Source organism: Solanum pennellii, chromosome 3 (assembly GCF_001406875.1).
Source record: "Solanum pennellii chromosome 3, SPENNV200".
NCBI lineage: Eukaryota > Viridiplantae > Streptophyta > Magnoliopsida > Solanales > Solanaceae > Solanum > Solanum pennellii.
In genome coordinates, this window is record NC_028639.1 from 17,030,316 (window position 1) to 17,049,565 (window position 19,250).

Below are 19,250 nucleotides of genomic sequence, written 5' to 3' on the forward strand. Positions count from 1 at the left end.
TTACTTTTAATTGCCATTAATATATTCAATTTTGTGGAAAAAGAGTTAACAAAAACACTATTAAATCTTTTGTTCCAAATATATGGCCTTTTAATTGTATTTATAGCTAGCCATCTCTTGAAATTTTAATACATGAGACAATAATTTGTAATTTTATGTCATGTTGTTGTTGCTATGCTTACTGATTGAAATGTCTTGGTGCAGGGTACACTGGAATTCTGTAGTGGTGTTGATCAATCATTAATAATGTATACGGAGAATGATCAAAGAAATCTCACCTTCATATTAGTACTATCAGCAAACAAACATTCTCCTGAGTTTTCAGATACCAACAGTTAATTCATCTGGGACGATTATAAAAGTAAGGCCACCGCTATCAATAGATTTTCCAAGATTTATCATCTTTGAACTTAACTTTGAATTGAAATGAAAAGGTTGTCTGAAAAGAAGCCTGTGTAATGATTTAAGAAATATATTGTAACATTTCAGAAAATATACTCGTCTAGTGAAGAGCCTATTAAGTTTTAAGAATAGGTATTGGGGGTACATAGTCATCCCAATGCCCAATATTTAGAAATATTGGGCATATTAGAAAATATTGGCTTAAAGGGTATTAGCATATTTTCTATGTATTAACAAGCTTTTCCAAGAAATGTACCTGCAATGAAGACCATAAGCTAAAAAAATATATTTTCTAGCATTTGCACATTAGGTACGAGGCATCCGTGTGTCAAGCCTAGGCACCATAGCACATGACCAATTAAAATGATCATGTAGATTAAGCAGTGCCCAAGGACATAGTGAGGATCCTTGGGACAATAAGTAAATAATCCAAATAAACCATCAAGAATAGTTAGTTAGGAAAGTACAAGCAACACATGTGCAAGCACATGTGAAACCAGCCAATGGGGGGGACCACACGACCACCATAACCGAATTCAGTTAGGGTAGTTAGGGGCAGGCGTGTGTAAGGGTCCACCCACGTGGGGCCTAACTCTCTAACCAACTCTAGACTCTAACTAATTTACCTAACTAGCTAACTAACCTAGGACAAATAAAAATAAATTATCTAGTGCACCCGACAACCTGAGACTTAATTGGGTGACACTAACCTAGTAACTAGTTCAAGGAACATCCTAGTACCTAACCTAGGATGGTCCAAAAGGGTTAGTTATGGTCCCAATGACTTAGGGGTACTTTAGTAATTACCCTAGGTCCCTAATTAATTAAATTAATGAATTAATTAATTAAGTAAAATTCACAAGCAAGGCCAAAACTCTTAGGAAAAAAATTTCATATTTGACTAAGTTAAACGCTTTCCTATTTTTAGTCAATCTAGGAGGGGTGTTTTAGTAATTAACTAATTAATTTATTTAATTAACTTAATTAGCCTAAGTTGAATTAGTCAGGATCAGTTCCTAAGACTTAGACTCACGTTCAAACACTAGAAAATTCACGACTCAAAATAGTGAGCAAACGAAAGAAAAATAGAAAAGTTTCTCTCGATTCTCTTAGGCGATTGCAAGGTATTCTTTAAGGTTTTCGTGCAAGGTGATCTTCGTATATTCATTCTACATAAGGTATGGGTTTTCTCTCCTGGAATTCTTTCTCCAAGAGGCCTTTCAAACGTTTTGAATTCATGAATGTCGAAACTAGGGTTGTTCCCAATGATATTGTTGAACGTTCATCTCCCTAGTTATCCTTGTTTTCTATTCTAATAGTATGTAGATGTAATCTCGAACATGTTGTTGGTATGTGGTGCTAATTGATCATTATATGTAGGGTTCTTGACCTGTTAATATCTAATGAGACCTATAGATTTGATTCGTATGATTAGGGTATTAGTTACATGAGTTAAAGAATGTTGTAATGCCTAATTGTGTTCGAGAAGATGAAGTTGTTATGAATCATTCATGAAGTTTAGTTCACTGTTAAATGTCGACCTGTTTAGAATGATGAAAGTATATTCATGAAGTTGATTGAATTGGCTAATGATATTCTCATGACCATTGTCTAGTGAAAAATTGGCTTATGCCAATAAATTGGCTAACAATATTCTAGATTACCATAATATGTGAAAGTTTAGTCTATGCCAATAAATTGTCTTACAAATGTATTTCCAAAATATAATACAAAATTGGCTAATGACTAAGTTATACCAAATTAAGCATGACCAATGTAACTTTGAATTCATAACCAAGGGTATGCCAATCATTGGGACAAGTCCCAACATACCCCTTTCCAAATGAACTATTAAAATAAGTAAGTACATTGAGCAGAGTTTATAACGTTCATAAAGAGTGGTATAAAGCTACCAAATGACATTGAACAATATAAGGTGAGTAATAACATAATCAAAAGCTTAAGAATTATGAAAGTGACCAGAATGAGGTGTTAAAAGAAGTGACACAAGTCTCACTCACTCGTAGACAATTATGTTAAAGATATCCACATAAGAGGGTGTTAATAATCGTGAGACAAGTCTCTTAACACCAAGATGATAATGTAATGTTAGATTCACATTTCATCAAGTAAAGAAAGGGATGACCGGTTATCGAAAGAGTTAAGTAAACCTCATAAGCAAGCTTCCATAATATTTGAGTCAACTCTAACAGTTGTAAAGAAAAATAAGTTGATCAAAGCACCGACAGACTAGCAATGAGCTTGTGCCAGCACATGTAAGCCTCATGAGATGAGGCTACTACCAAGGTTGATAAGTAGTCTCTGTATATCTCCTAGTCTTTGAACTATGTTTCCAGCATAGGAACTAACCAGTGGAATTCCATCTAAGAGAGCTAGGTATGATGCGGTTTCACTTTGGCCAATGAAACCACCCCTTTTTGGTGTGGGGCAGACACTAGATTTCACGTTTAGCTCACATGATCTATGTCGGTTAAATTCTCAAAGAAAGTATTCGGTTCACTTTAGCCGTGAACCGCCTCTTTTAGGTGTGGGGATAACACTAACTTGGTTTCACTTTAGCCGATGAACCACCCCTTTTCAGTGGGGGCAGACACTGAATTTCATGTTATCTCACATGATCTAGGTTCACTTTGACCGGTGAATCACCCCTTTTCGGTGTGGGGCAGACTCTGGATTTCATGTTAGCTCGCATGATCTTAATGCTAAATATTTCTTTAAGAAAGTAAGAAAGAAAGAAGAGAAATGTAATTTCAAAATGAGCTAAGAAAGTAAGAGCTTAAGTATGTCAAATCATCTATGGTTTATAAGAATGAAGTTTTAACAAGTTATTGGCTTGTGCCAAATCAAGAAATATGCTCCAATATCTTCACGTTATGCAAATGATCAAATAATGGGCATAGCCAAATAAAAATTGGCTTATAATGACTCCTTATATTATGACAATAAAAGGGGAGTAAAACATGATGGCAAATCAATGTCCCACAATCCCCATAATATGAAAATGATGAAATAAGTGGTCTAGCCAATAAAGATTGGCTTATAAAGATTTCATGCTCAATCTAATAAGAATGGAATGAGTAACTTGTAGTAAGGGTAGCCAAATCATTTCCTTAGTCTTTTGGATTACTTACTTAATTCATTGTAGGTATGGGACTACAATGAATCATTGCACTTGTAAGTAAAACATAATATTAAAGAGATCTTTGAACTACACAACAAGAAGAAGAAAAAGACTGAAAAATAAACCAAGTGTTAGGGAAGGAGCTCTCAGGTTTGGAGGAGCAAATTTCAAAATTTTCGTTCGAGTTGTTCTAAAATTATGTTCATGATTCTAAGGTCTTATGTTCATATAGAAAATGAGTTGGGTGATTTGAATGCATTAAATATGTCATATTCTTACCATAATTCACAAATAACGAATTAAGAAAGTCTAGTGACTTTACTTTCCAGAAATGACATGTTGTTATAGAAAGAGCTTTCCTTGATCATGCATAGTCCTTATGTGTATATGTGCATATATCCATACTTAGTACAAGTGTTTACTAACCCTATACTATTACTATTTTATAAGCGCAGGTCAGAGAGCAGATTGAAGACTCATTGAAGCGGTTTGGATCAGCGATCACCAGACTTTGGTAGGTATTCTTGAGTTCGAGGATTTTACACCTATAATTCTAGGTTAGTACTTTAGACATAGCTAGTGGATGTTGTCCCTGGCGTTTCATTTCAGAATTTTATTTAAAGCTTTGTGTTAAGGCCGTTTGGCAAACTATTAACATATATTGATTTCTTCACTGAATTGCTTAATCGATTGTAGATTGTTGTTTAGTTTGATCTTATTAGAATATCACTCTATATAGTAATTATATGAAGTCGATGTGTACTTCATTATGTTATAAAAGTTTTAAATTTTTCACAAATTTAACTATATGATTGTGATGAAAGCTAAGAAGAGGCTTGTCTGCGACCTCTGAGAGGTTAACGAAGCCGGTTGCATTCGGATTCCAAAATTCGGGTGTGATAAACTTGGTATCAAAGCATGAGCTTAAATTACCTAGGAATTAAAGCTCAAAATAACCATCTTACGACTTTCTAACTTATGGTTGTGAAGCGCACCACAATCATGACTTAGAGACTAAGTGATGATAAGAAACCTCCCTTATTCTACTCTTTGTCGTGCTGTGTAGAGCTTTGACATTTTGTGTCATTCTAGTGTCGGACTTCCTTCTTGTGTATCGTGTAGAAAATGAACACAAGGAGAAACGCAGGCAGAAGAGTCGAAGAAGCAGCTACTGGAGGCAACAAGCTCCTCCTCAAGCCCCAGCTGCTGGAGTGCAAGTGCCTGTCAATCCAGCTGCATTGACGGATGGAGAAGTAAAGGAAGCACTAGTTCAGATGGACCAAGCCATCACTACTCAGGCACATGCTATCACAGCCCAGGACACTAGAGAGGGTGCTCCTTAGGAGAACCCACATGCTAGTACCATGGCTAGCAGACAGAGGAATTTCACCAGAATGAATCCTCCAGTCTACTTTGGGTCCAAAACCAATGAGGATCCCCAAGAGTTCGTGGATGAAGTCTATAAAATTCTCTCTACCATGGGTGTGAATGAAAAGGAAAAGGCTGAGTTGACTGCATATCAACTCAAACATGTGGCTCAGGTGTGGTAAAAAATGTGGGCATATGGCCGAGCACCAAAAGCGGTCCCATCACTAGGGACACTCTCAAGACTGCATTCCTGAAGAGGTTCTTTCCCAGAGAGCAGAGAGAGGCTAAGGTTGAGGAGTTCATCAACCTACGATAGGGAGGTATGTCAGTCAAGGAGTATTCCTTGAAATTTGTTAAGCTCTCAAATATGCTTCTTCTATGGTATCTAATAGCATGGATGAGATGAGTGTGACTAGTGTATTGGAGGATCTGGAGGAGGAATGTCGGGTAGCCATGTTGCATGATAACATGGACCTTGATAGGTTGATGGTTCATGCACAGCAGGTGGAGGAGAGTCGTCAGAAAAAGAGAGGCCGAGAAGGCAAGAAGCCTAAGACCTCCGATCAGGCTGCTTCTAGTTCTCGTAGGAGTTCGTTTGGAGTTCTGGACAAGCCCAAGTTCAAGAAGGGGCACCAACGCTCAGGTAATTCTACTCCTTCCAGGAACTCGAATGCCAAAGTGGACAAGTCTGGCCCCAAAAAGGGCAATGATAGAAATGCCCAGCGTAGCAGCAAGTCGTGTGGTAAATGTGGCCGTTTGCATGGAGATGAGTGTCTGGTAGGTACTAATATTTGTTATGGGTGAGGCTAGAGTTGGCATATGGTCAGGGACTGCCCACAGATGAGGAATCAGGCCAGGACAGATGCTCAGCCTCGGCCTAATCCTACTGCTGCAGTCGAACCTCCCAAGAGGAACAAATTCTATGCTTTGTAAGGTAGAGAGGAGTAAGAGAAGTCAGCTAATGTAGTTACTGGTACGTTGCATGTCTTCTCTTTTCCAGTGTATGCATTGTTAGATCCAGGATCCACTTTGTCATTTGTTGCTCCTTTAGTAGCTAGTAAGTTTGTCCTGAGATCTTGCATGAGCCTTTTCTAGTTAGTACTCCCATAGGAGACGGCAGTAGAGCTGAAAGAGTATATAAAGAATGCCTAATTAATTTTATTGATAGAGTCACCCATGTTGACCTAATAGAATTAACCATGTTTGATTTTGATATAATCTTGGGTATGGATTTGCTCCATAAGTGTCATGCTACAATGGACTGTCGAAACAGGGTAGTAATGTTTCAGCTTCCAAATGAATTAGAGCTGGAATGGGAAGGGCGTGGTTCAAATCCAATAAGCCAAATAATTTCCAATCTTAAAGCCAATAAGATGTTATCTACGAGGTATTTATACCACTTAGTCAGAGTCAATGACTTAGAGCGTGATGTTCCTTCCATAGACTCTGTGCCTATAGTAAAGGAGTTTCAAGATGTCTTTCCAGAGGATTTACTAGGAATCCCTCCTGAACGCGAAATTGACTTTAGTGTTGACTTAGATCCCAACACCAAACCAATTTCCATTCCTCCCTATAGAATGGCTCCAGCTGAACTCAAAGAGTTGAAGTTGCAGTTAAAAGATCTACTTGATAAGGGCTTCATCTAGCCGAGCATATCCCCAAGGGGTGCTCCAATGTTATTCGTTAAGAAAAAGGATAGAACTCTCAAAATGTGTGTCGATTATCGGCAACTCAACGAAGTCACTATAAAGAACAAATACCCTCTACCCCAAATTGATGATCTATTTGATCAGCTCCAAGGTTCAAGTTTCTTTTCAAAAATAGATCTCTGGTCACGGTATCACCAGCTTAGAGTGAGACAAGAGGACATTCCTAAGACTGTCTTCCGTACTAGGTATAGTCATTACGAGTTTCTTGTCATGTCATTTGGTCTTACAAATGCATCAGCCGCGTTTATGGATCTTATGAATAGGGTCTTCCGTGAATACCTTGATTCTTTTGTCATAGTATTCATAGATGACATCCTCATATGGACAACATTTGAGAATGACATTGAAAGTACTCAGGGAACATCAGTTGTATGCAAAGTTCAGTAAATGTGAGTTTTGGCTGAGATCACTAACCTTTCCTGGTCATATTGTGACCAACCAGGGTGTTGAGGTCGATCCGAAAAAGGTTAATAAGTGAAAAATTGGCCGAGACCCCTCACTCCCACAGAAATTCATAGTTTCTTGGGTTTGGCTAATTATTACTGCATGTTTGTGGAGGGTTTTTCCACTATTGCTGCTCTGTTGGCAGCCTTAACGAAGAAGAAGGTGAAGTTTGAGTGGTCTAAAAAGTGTGAGAAGAGCTTCCAAGAGCTCAAAGATCGACTCACTTCAGCCCCATTGCTTACATTGTCGAGGAGTGATGAAGGGTATGTGGTATATTGTGATGCTTCCCGAGTAGGTTTGGGATGTGTTCTCATGCAGGGTGTCAAGGTGATTGCTTATGCTTCCAGGCAGTTGAAAGTCCATGAGAATAATTACCCTACCTATGATCTTGAGTTAGCTGTTGTGGTCTTTGCGTTAAAACTTTGGAGACATTACTTATATGGTGTACATGTTGATGTATTTACTGACCATAAAAGTCTTCAGTATGTTTTCACACAGAAAGAACTAAATCTTCGTCAGAGAAGATGGCTGGAGATGCTCAAGGATTATGACATGAGTGTTCACTATCACCTAGGTAAGGCCAATGTAGTGGCAGATTCTTTGAGACGATTGAGCACGGGATCCCTTTATCTATCATTTTGGATAGGGAAGCCCATTTCACTTCTCATTTTTGGAGATCTTTCCAAAAGATCTTGGGTACACAGGTGAAGTTTAGTACTGCTTTTCATCCCCAGACAGATGGACAGGAAGAGTGTACCATTCAGACCCTTGAAGACATGCTGAGAGAATGTGTTATTGACTTCAAGGGGAGTTGGGATGATCACTGCCGCTGATTGAGTTCTCTTATAATAATAGCTACCATTCCAGTATTGGGATGGCACCTTTTGAAGCACTATATGGAAGGAGATGTAGGTCTTCAGTTGGGTGGTTTAAGGTAGGAGAGTCTTCCATCCTTGGCCCTGAGATCATACATGAGGCTGTGGAAAAGGTGAGGATGATCAAGGATAGATTGGCTACTGCTTACAGTCATCAAAAATCCTATGCAGATAACAGGAAGAGAGCTCTTGAATTTGAGGTGGGTGATCAAGTCTACCTAAAGATATCACCCATGAAAGGGGTGATGAGGTTTGGTAAGAAAGGGAAGTTGAGTCCGAGGTATATAGGTCCTTATGAGATCTTACAGAGAGTAGGAAATGTTGCCTATGAACTGAAGTTACCACAAGACTTGTCTTTTGTGCATCCAGTGCTTCACGTTTCAATGCTTAAGAAGTGTTTAGGCGATCCAGCATCTATCCTGCCTGTTGAGGAGTTAGGAGTTGATAAGAACCTTTCTTATAAAGAAGTTCTAGTTGAAATCTTAGATCGCCAAGTGAAGCGGCTGAGGAACAAGGAGGTTGCCACCTGAAGGTATTATGGAGGAACCACCTTGTTGAGGGAGCGACATGGGAGGCCGAGGCCGATATGAGATACTGTTACCCTCACTTGTTCAGTTATTGAGGTTAGATATACTCTTCCTAAGTCTGGTTTTGTTTAAGAAACTCTGAGTTATTACTGCATTAGTCGATTTGATGTTTTAAGTCCATAATCGTGTGTCTGACACTTGCACTATATGAGTTAATTCATGCTTGTATTCATGTTGCTATTTTTGTATAGCGTAAACATGATTTTCATGTTGCATGAGTTGTAATGTGCATTAAGTTAAGTGTGATTGAGAAGGAAGTTCCTCAATCTCAAATATGAAGCTTTAGATAAGCTTGAGTAATATGCATCATCCAGAGTAAGTGTGAATCAGAAATTCACAAAGAGTTAAAGTTTCAAGTATGTTAATGTGTTTTCGAAATTACCCTCTTTGATTTAAAATGATATGTAGTGTCATTCAGGGATGAATGTTCCTAAATGGGGGATAATGTAACATTCCAGAAAATATACTCTTCTAGTGAAGAGCCTATTAAGTTTTAAGAATAGGTATTGGGGGTACATAGGCATCCCAATGCCCAATATTTAGAAATATTGGGCATATTAGAAAATATTGGCGTAAAGGGTGTTAGCCAATTTTCTATGTATTAACAACCTGCAATGAATACCCTAAGCTAAAAACATATATATTCTAGCATTTGCACATTAGGTACGAGGCATCCGTGACCAATTAAAATGATCATGTAGATTAAGCAGTGCCCAACAACATAGTGAGGATCCTTGGGACAATTAGTAAACATTCAAAATAAACCATCAAGAGTAGTTAGTTAGGAAAGTACAAGCAACACATGTGAAACCGGCCAGGGGGGAGGGGGACCACGCGACCACCCTAACCGAATTCGGTTAGGGTAGTTAGGGGCAGGCGTGCGCAAGGGTCCACCCATGTGGGACCTTACTCTTTAACCAACTCTAGACTCTAACTAACTGACCTAACTAGCTAAATAACCTAGGACAAACAAAAATAAACTATCTAGTGCACCCGACAACCTAAGACTTAATTAGGTGACACTAACCTAGTAACTAGTTCAAGGAACATCCTAGTACCTAACCTAGGATGGTACAAAAGGGTTAGTTATGGTCCCAATGAATTAGGTGTACTTTAGTAATTACCCTAGGTTCCATAATTAATTAAATTAAGAAATTAATTAATTAAGGAAAATTCACAAGCAAGGCTGAAACTCTTAGGAAAAAAATTTCAGATTTGACTAAGTTAAACGCTTTCCTATTTTTAGTCAATCTAGGAGGAGCATTTTAGTAATTAACTAATTAATTTATTTAATTAACTTAATTAGCCTAAGTTTAATTAGTCAGGATCAGCTTCTAAGACTTAGACTCATGTTCAAACACTAGAAAGTTCACGACTCAAAACAGTGAGCAAACGAAAGAAAAACAGAAAAGGTTCTCTCGATTATCTTAGGCGATTTCAAGGTATTCTTCAAAGTTTTCGTGCAAGGTTGTCTTTGTAGATTCAATTCTACATAAGGTATGGGTTTTCTCTCCTGGAATTCTTTCTCCAAGAGGCCTTTCAAACGTTTTGAATTCATGAATGTCGAAACTAGGGTTGTTCCCAATGATATTGTTGAACGTTCATCTCCCTAGTTATCCTTGTTTTCGATTCTAATAGTATGTAGATGTAATCTCGAACATGTTGTTGGTATGTGGTGCTAATTGATCATTATATGTAGGGTTCTTGACCTGTTAATGTCCAATGAGACCTATAGATTTGATTCGTATGATTAGGGTATTAGTTACATGAGTTAAAGAATGTTGTAATGCCTAATTGTGTTCGAGAAGATGAAGTTGTTATGAATCATTCATGAAGTTTAGTTCACTGTTAAATGTCGACCTGCTTAGAATGATGAAATCACTATAGTATATTCATGAAGTTGATTGAATTGGCTAATGATATTCTCATGACCATTGTCTAGTGAAAAATTGTCTTGTGCCAATAAATTGGCTAACAATATTCTAGATTACCATAATATGTGAAAGTTTAGTCTATGCCAATAAATTGTCTTACAAATGTATTTCCAAAATATAATACAAAATTGGCCAATGACTAAGTTATACCGAATTAAGCATGACCAATGTAACTTGGAATTCATAACCAAGGGTATGCCAATCATTTGGACAAGTCCCAACATACCCTTTCCAAATGAACTATGAAAATAAGTAAGTACATTGAACAAAGTTTATAACATTCATAAAGAGTGGTATAAAGCTACCAAATGACATTGAACAATATAAGGTGACTAATAACATAATCAAAAGCTTAAGAATTATGAAAGTGACCAGAATGAGGTGTTAAAAAAAGTGAGACAAGACAATTATGTTAAAGATACTCACATCAGAGGGTGTTAATAATCGTGAGACAAGTCTCACTAACACCAAGATAATAATGTAAGGTTTAATTCACATTTCATCAAGTAAAGAAAGGGATGACTGGCTATACAAAGAGTTAAGTAAACCTCATAACTAGAAGCAAGCTTCCATAATGTTTGAGTCAACTCTAAAAGTTGTAAAGAAAAAGAAGTTGAGCAAAGCACCGATAGACTAGCAATGAGATTGTTCTAGCACATGTAAGCCTCATGAGATGAGGCTACCACCAAGGTGGATAAGTAGTCTCCGTATATCTCCTAGTCTTCGAACTATGTTGTCAGCATAGGAACTAGCCAGTGGATTCTACCTAAGAGAGCTAGGTATGATGCGGTTTCACTTTGGCCGGTGAAACCAATCCTTTTCGGTGTGGGGAAGACACTGGATTCATGTTTAGCTCACATGATCTATGTCGGTTAAATGCTCAAAGAAAGTATTCGGTTCACTTTAGCCGTGAACCACCTATTTTTGGTGTGGAGAAGACACTGAACTTGGTTTCACTTTAGCCAGTAAGCCACCCCTTTTCGGTGTAGGGCAGACATTAGATTTCATGCTAGCTCGCATGATCTTAATGCTAAAGATTTCTTTAAGAAAGTAAGAAAGAAAGAAGAAGAAATGTAATTTCAAAGTGAGCTAAGAAAGTAAGAGCTTAAGTATGTCAAATCATCTGTGGTTAATAAGAATGAAGTTTTAACAAGTTATTGGCTTGTGCCAAATCAAGATATATGCTCCAATATCTTCGCGTTATGCAAATGATCAAATAATGGGCATAGCCAAATAAAAATTGGCTTATAATGACTTCTTATATTATGCCAATAAAAGGGGAGTAAAACATAATGGCAAATCAATGTCCCACAATCTCCATAATATGAAAATTATGAAATAAGTGGCCTAGACAATAAAGATTAGCTTATAAATATTTCATGCCCAATCTAACAAGAATGGAAAGAGTAACTTGTAGTAAGGGTAGCCAAATCATTTCCTTAGTCTTTTGGATTACTTACTTGATTCATTGTAGGTATGGGACTACAATGAATTATTTGCACTTGTAAGTAGAACATAAGATTAAATAGATCTTTTAACTATACAACAACAAGAAGAAAAAGACTGAAAAATAAATCAAGTGTTGGGGAAGGAGCTCTCGGGTTTGGAGGAGCAAATTTTAAAATTTTCGTTCAAGTTGTTCTAAAAATATGTTCATGATTCTAAGGTCTTATGTTCATATAGAAAATGAGTTGTGTGCTTTGAATGAATTAAAATATGTCATATTCATACCATAATTCACAAATAACGAATTAAGAAACTCTAGTGACTTCACTTTCTAGAAATGGCATGTTGTTATAGGAAGAGCTTTCCTTGATCATGCATAGTCCTTATGTGTATATGTGCATATACCCGTACTTAGTACAAGTGTGTACTAACCCTATACTATTACTATTTTATAGGCAGGTCAGAGAGCAGATTGAAGACTCATTGAAGCGGTTTGGATCAGCGATCTCCAGACTTTGGTAGGTCCTCTTGAGTTCGAGGATTCTACACCTATCATTCTAGCTTAGTACTTTAGATATAGATAGTGGATGTTGTCCCTAGCGTTTCATTTCAGACTTTTATTCAAAGCTTTCTATTAAGGTCGTTTGGCAAACTATTAAGATTTATTGATTTCTTCATTGAATTGTTTAATCAATTGTAGATGGTTGTTTAGTTTGAGTTTATTAGAATATCACTCTATATAGTAATTATATGAAGTCGATGTATACTTCATTATGTTCTAAAGTTTTTAAATTTTTCGCAAATTTAACTATATGATTGTGATGAAAGCTAAGAAGAGGCTTGTCTGCGACCTCTGAGAGGTTAACGACGCCGGTTGCATTCGAATTCCATAATTTGGGTGTGACATATATAGCTCATCCGGCTAGATGCTTAAGATCACTGCCTTCTCGCTTAGGGTTAGGAATTTGAATAGATACTTTTTTCATTCAAGACAATAACACTAGTGGGAAGTGTATGATCTTTGCTTTGATCTGAGATAATTGGATTTGAACTGACTTCTGAAAAAGAGATGCATCGTAACGTTAATTATAGGTCTTATTGAATCTATGTCATCTAGGACGATCCTAAATTAAACACAAAGTAGAACTAGCATTATTAATCCGTGATGATTTGAATCTTGGCCTATAAAAGATTTTGGGATTTCAATTTTCTCAGTAGCAAATTAGCAGCCAAGATTGTACATAAGCTTAGCTTCATGCATGTGGTCTGTAGAGAACATTTCATTTTCTTCCAAAACAAGGACCAAAGTCTTCACTTACATAATGTAAATATGCAAATGTTTGTCCTATTTTAATTCTAGTAAACTAAAGTAATTCAAATGGAATGTAAGTTTTAATGCTTTATGATTGAGATGACTAGAGACACATGTGATGAGTCTCTTGCGGCGATCAAAATTAACTCTTCTTTAGATAAAAATAATGTGTATCGCAAGGAACACATCAAAAGTCGGCCATGCTCAACTTCTTTTTTCTTCTAGATTTACTCCCTGCATACTCTCTCCTTAATTTGAGTTGTATTTTAAAATTTTCTGTAATATTTCAATAAACTTTTCAAGTATTCTCTCTTCTTTTTTTTCTTGTGTACAGTTTGGATGTGCTTTGAATAAATGAATTACATTTTGTTTCTAACTCACTTGCTGATCCCTTAGACCATACATACACGACTTGAACTAAATTGATTCCTTGTCATTTATGCTTTATATTAAGGCTGAGCAACGGAACGGGATGTACCGGTACCGTTTCGGTTCATCCCGGTTCGGTTGCCTACGGGACAGAACGGGACATCCCGAACTGGGACACGGAACGGAATGGAACCGCCGGTACCGGTTTATCCCGGTTTATTCTGGTTCCGATCCGATCTGGTCCGGTTCCGATTAATTAATTTATATTATATATTTATTAATTAATTTATATTATATATTTATTAATTAATTTATATTATATATTTATAAATTATAATTTATATTTTCTATTAAATAACAAATGCTACCCAAGTAACCCAACTACACCCTATTAGTATTACATTAGTATTACATTCGAGACTTAGTTGAAACAGAACCCTTCCTAAAAGGTGATTGCGTAAACTATGCACTCCACTAGTAGTTGTAAATTGAAATTGTAACTTAACACAAATTTAAATAAATTAAATTGATATTTTTTTTATATGTGTAATTGTTTTATCCTTATTTTTATTTAATTTTTTGAAATTACAAATTAAATTTATTTAAATTACAAGTTATAAATATTACTTATAAATTATAACATATTAATAAATAATAAGTTATAAACTTCAAAAGATTTAAATCTTGAAAACTTAATTAGACTTAACTTGCAAACTTAATAAGTAAAATTTTTATAAAAAATATCTTTAAAATAACTTAAGTAAGAAATTACACTATAAATTTAAAAACTATTAATTTAAACTTAGAAAATAAAAAATTATTCATATTTTCGTAATTTAAAAAAAAATCATTTTTTGAAATAACTAGATATGTCATCCCGTTTATCCCATCCCGTTCCATTCCATTCCATTTTGGTCCGTTCCGGTTCCATCCCGGTATATAGTGGGACGGGACGGAACCGAGTATCCAGCCCGATAATTTCAGTCCGGTTCATCCCCGTCCCAGTCAACAAACCGGTCAACTCGTCCCGTTTCGGTCCAGTACCGGTTCGTTCCGGTCCGGTGGTCCCGTTCCAATCCGTTGCCCAGTCTTAGTTTATATACATAATTGCATAACATTTAGCAGACTTTATTATTTACAGATACCATATCTATTATATTGGTGCCCGTGATATTATGTTCAGCACGGGCATTTCTTTCTAGTATATATACATGTAAGAGTTGTTCATAATATTCTACATATAACATAGTATAAAAAATAAAACCAATCAACAAAAGTTGTAGTACTTTTGCCCATTTCTTTCTATAGTTGATTAGAAAGGAATTTAGAGTTCATTAATTAAATAAAATGTTTGAACATCTATTGGTGGTCACAGTGTCTAATGTGAATCTAAAGGATACATTATGATAGATAATGTTATCAGAATGGAGCGTCATCAAGTAGCATTATGTAGTCCCCCATCCCCACCCCCCGCCAAGGTTTATTCTTCAGTAACATCAATAAGAACTTGAACAGACGAAGTCTTTACAAATTCGTACATGTAGGATGCAGCTATTTACTCCAATTCATGCCAAGTAATATATAGAAGTAAAATATGAAGTTGAGAAGTCCTATATATTTTGATACATGTAATGAGTGAGATTTTACTTCTATATTTATTACGTTATGGTTTTGCAAGATGTAAAGAACTCACCAATTTTTAATGTTGAAAGAAACTTATTTTAGGTTGGTTCCATTGAGATCTTCAATAGCATTTCATCTTTAGAAGTTACTAATGTTCAAGCACGCCTATATAAATGTGGCTTCTATGTGTTTAATAGACATTAAATTAAGCCAGAAAGGACAAAAATGTGTTGTGTACATCCTAACATTGTTGGTTTGTATGTAGGGGTATTATGTGAGTCCAAAGAGCATTAATCAAGAAATAATTATACTTTGTGGTTAAACAACACAAATTTAATCTCTCATTAAAAGTTTTTTTCTTTCCTTTTCCAGCCCAGAAGACTTCGTAGAAAATAATAGAAACTGGGAATGAAGATTCAATGAATAATAGATATTGAAGTTAAAATAATTGCCAAATTCAGCTCGCATCCATCTCCATCTATGATGGTAGCGATTCATAAGGTATGAAAGGGAGGTTAATGTGCTCTTCAATGTGTATAATGGTGACATTTTTAAACAAACAAAAATAAACTAGCATATAATATACATGATATAAACTTAACAAGTATAATTTCCAAAAACCTCAATGACCTCCCTTGTAGTTTGCAATATTAATCAATCAGGATGCACAATGCAAGTGAAGCCCCATAACAGTAATACTAAATTAGTATGCACAATGAAAGTAAGGTCTCATACCATTAATCTCCCTTGTGGTTTGCAATATAACTAAATCAGGATCCACAACACAGGTGACACCTTATAACATTAACCAATCTTATGGTTTGCAATATTACTAAATCAGAGGATGCATAACGCAGGTGAGACCTCAAAATACTAACCTCCCTTGTGGTTTGCAATATTACTATTCATATGCATTTCAAAAAAAAAGGTGAAGTCGCGAAATAATATTATATTAAACAAAGGCATCATTGAACTGTTGAACAAAAGCTGTCTGCTGGTGGTCTCCAATTGCCAATCTAACTACCATAACAATCTTGCAGTTGTCCCCTATAGGACCACAAAACAACAAGAACTCAACCCTGTTTCCCACTGCCAAAACATCATAATCCAAATTTGTTGATAAGTAATATACAACTGCAGGAAAGTATAGGTATTATAAGTTTAGAGGAAGCTAGTCCCAAGCACTAGTTACTCCAGGACCATATCCCCCACTATAATTGCCATAACCGCCACTACTATTACCTCCATCATAGTAATTCATACCACCTCCCCCTCCACTTCTATTGTATGACGAATCCCTCCTGAAGTCACGCCCACCAAAACGCCCTCCGCCAGCTCGCCTGTTTCTGCCTCCTCCGAATGATGAACGGCTAGCATAACGAGTCAACCATTCAGGTACATCCTGATTAGCTTCTTGCATCAAGTCAGCTAGGGGTTTGGCCATGGAAAGGTTACCATCATTAAAGAAAGCAGTTGCTAATCCAGTCTTGCCTGCACGACCTGTCCTGCCTATACGATGCACATAATCATCAATGTCATTAGGAAGGTCAAAGTTTATAACATGAGAAACATGAGGGATATCAAGGCCTCGAGCGGCCACATCCGTTGCAACTAAAATTGGGGTATCTCCTCTCTTGAATGTTCGCAATGCTTGCTCCCTTTCCTGTAAACAATAAACCCACAGGTAATGTTGACTATGATGAGCTGCAAAATAGTGCAAATAATAGTTTGTAAAACACAAAAAAAGGGACTGAATATACAAGTATCCTTCTCCTCAGCATATGATGCAAATATTGATAGCAAGATGATGGACAGTTTGGGAGTGAAACGCTATGTGCTTTTTAGATAAAGGAAAATTTATTAAGAAAATCGAGATGAACTGTATGTTTTTGTTTCATTTTTGGTGCAAGGAGAATTTTGTAAATGATGCTGAAGCAGTGAAAGAACTCGTTCAATCCCCTTAAGAATAGGAACGGATATTCTGATGGTATCTCGTAAATATTTTGGCAGCACCTCCTTGGTGCCATATTATTAATGCACTTGCCATGTCTCAAAACAACAACCAAAAAAAAAGGAATGGTTCCATTTAATCACATTGTAACAGAAGCACAGAACAGTGTCCAGTCATGTTTGAGGATCAAATTGATTTGATCCATCTCTATCAATACCCAATCTCACATACCTGCTGAGTCCTATCACCATGAATAGCAGTTGCAGGAAATCCATTAATACACAACCAATGCTCCAATGCATCAGCACCCTTCTTTGTTTCAACAAATACCAAAGTTAGAGAATGCTGCAGAAAACATTATAATGCAGTTAATAAGGCTGCCAGTTGATTTAACAAAAGCTTAAGACACCACATTGTACTTTATCATGTATAAACTTTATAGGCCTAATGCAACAAATCATTGTTACACAAAGCAGCAAATGGGGAGGATGCAGTCATGTTGTTCTGAAGAATTTTAAGAGGAAAGCCAGTCAACTAAAATGAGAAGTCAGGCAGAATGAAAATCTAAGCAGCCTACAATCTAGGAAATTCAGCATTCATATCTATATATAGCAGGTAAATAAACAAACAAAACCAATCATGGACAGAATGAGCAGGTAATAGTGATCAGGCAAGAGAAGATTTAAGCTAGTGACTTTATAGACCAAAACAAGTAGCTAGCGAACATTCTTGATTCTTTGCTAAGTTCCTGGAAGTAGAAGCCCGGATTTCTTCCCCACTCAGTCAAGCTGCTCCAAGTGCCTTAAACGGACTAAAGTAGTTGAGAATAATTTATATAGCAAGAGAGAGCCAAGAGTCATATGCTACCTTGCCATGAACCCCATTAGCCATCTGTGCATGAAGTAGATCCATAAGATGGCTTCTCTTGTCAACATCATGCACAAACTCAACTCGCTGAACAATCAAATCAGTACTAGAACCAACCCGCCCAACTGCCAAAAATATGTAGTTTGCAAGAAAATCAGATGCCAGTCTCTGCATTCCCAAAAAACAAATGAAAAAAGAAAAAGGGTTAGAGATCATATACAAAACAAGACTACAAATGCTCAGAAGATTTTACTAACAACCAACTCAGAAATCTGCAAGGCGAATTTGCCAGCATTGCAAGAAGACAGGTGCTGTCATGTAACAAGAAGAAATATTTGGATTCCGCAAGGAAGTTTTTTTTGGGGGTGGGGGTGGGGGTGGGAGGCGGCACTGGAGAAAGAAAAAGAAAAAAATGGATTGTTTAGTACAAGCTCAAACCATGGTTAAGATGATGTGGAATTCCAATAGAAAGTGTCAGTAAGTAGCAGAATACTAATAATAACAACACCGAATTGAAAACACCCCTACTGAATAAAAGAAAACCTGAATCTCTTTCGGGAATGTGGCACTGAAAAGCATAGTCTGTCTTTCACCAGGTGGAGGCATATCCATTTGCTGCACTATCCTTCTGATTTGAGGTTCGAATCCCATGTCCAGCATACGATCTGCCTCATCGAGAGCTAAATATCTAATCATCTGTAATGAAACTTTTGCTCTCTCAAGTAAATCGACCAGTCTTCCAGGAGTTGCCACAAGAATATCAACACCTCTCTCAAGCTCTCGGAGCTGCAGATATGTGACGAACAATTGTTCAAACAATAATGCAAGAAACACGTCATTTTTTTCCTTGAAGAAAGAAATGTTTATTGATATAGAGGGGTCGAAAATATCTAAGACATGTAGTAAGATGTGAAAAATCTACAGAAAACACCACTGACAAGCAACCTAAAACCATTAGCCCTTATTACACCACTGATTTGACAAAACTTGAACACTTGTTTGTCAAAATAAGGTATTTTCAAAGAGAAAGTATAGAGATGGAAAGTAAAAGCCCTCCGCGGCTTTGACATAGTTTGGTATTTAAGTGGAGAAAGGTAGAGAGCCAGACCCATAAACTACCAAGTTTGGCACCTAGCATATATATATATATATATATATATATATATATATATATGTATATATATATATGTGTGTATATATATATATATATATATATATATA

At 36.5% G+C, this 19,250-nt stretch overlaps 1 protein-coding gene across 4 annotated transcripts in view; it reads right to left on the bottom strand.

The window, feature by feature from the left end:
• Positions 1 to 16,140: 16,140 nt before the first annotated feature.
• The window catches only part of LOC107014622 (DEAD-box ATP-dependent RNA helicase 37-like), a 7,863-nt gene continuing 4,753 nt past the window's right edge, over positions 16,141 to 19,250 (bottom strand). For 2 of the 4 annotated variants that reach the window (XM_015214608.2, XM_027915523.1), the window contains 4 exons: positions 18,573 to 18,815; positions 18,030 to 18,197; positions 17,394 to 17,507; positions 16,383 to 16,874 (listed from right to left, as the gene is read on the bottom strand). In XM_015214608.2, coding sequence (XP_015070094.1) covers positions 16,383 to 16,874; positions 17,394 to 17,507; positions 18,030 to 18,197; positions 18,573 to 18,815 — 1,017 coding nt within the window. Of the gene's footprint in view, positions 16,875 to 17,393; positions 17,508 to 18,029; positions 18,198 to 18,572; positions 18,816 to 19,250 lie in introns of all 4 variants that reach the window. The other 2 variants (XM_015214611.2, XM_015214610.1) reach the window with 2 other exon arrangements.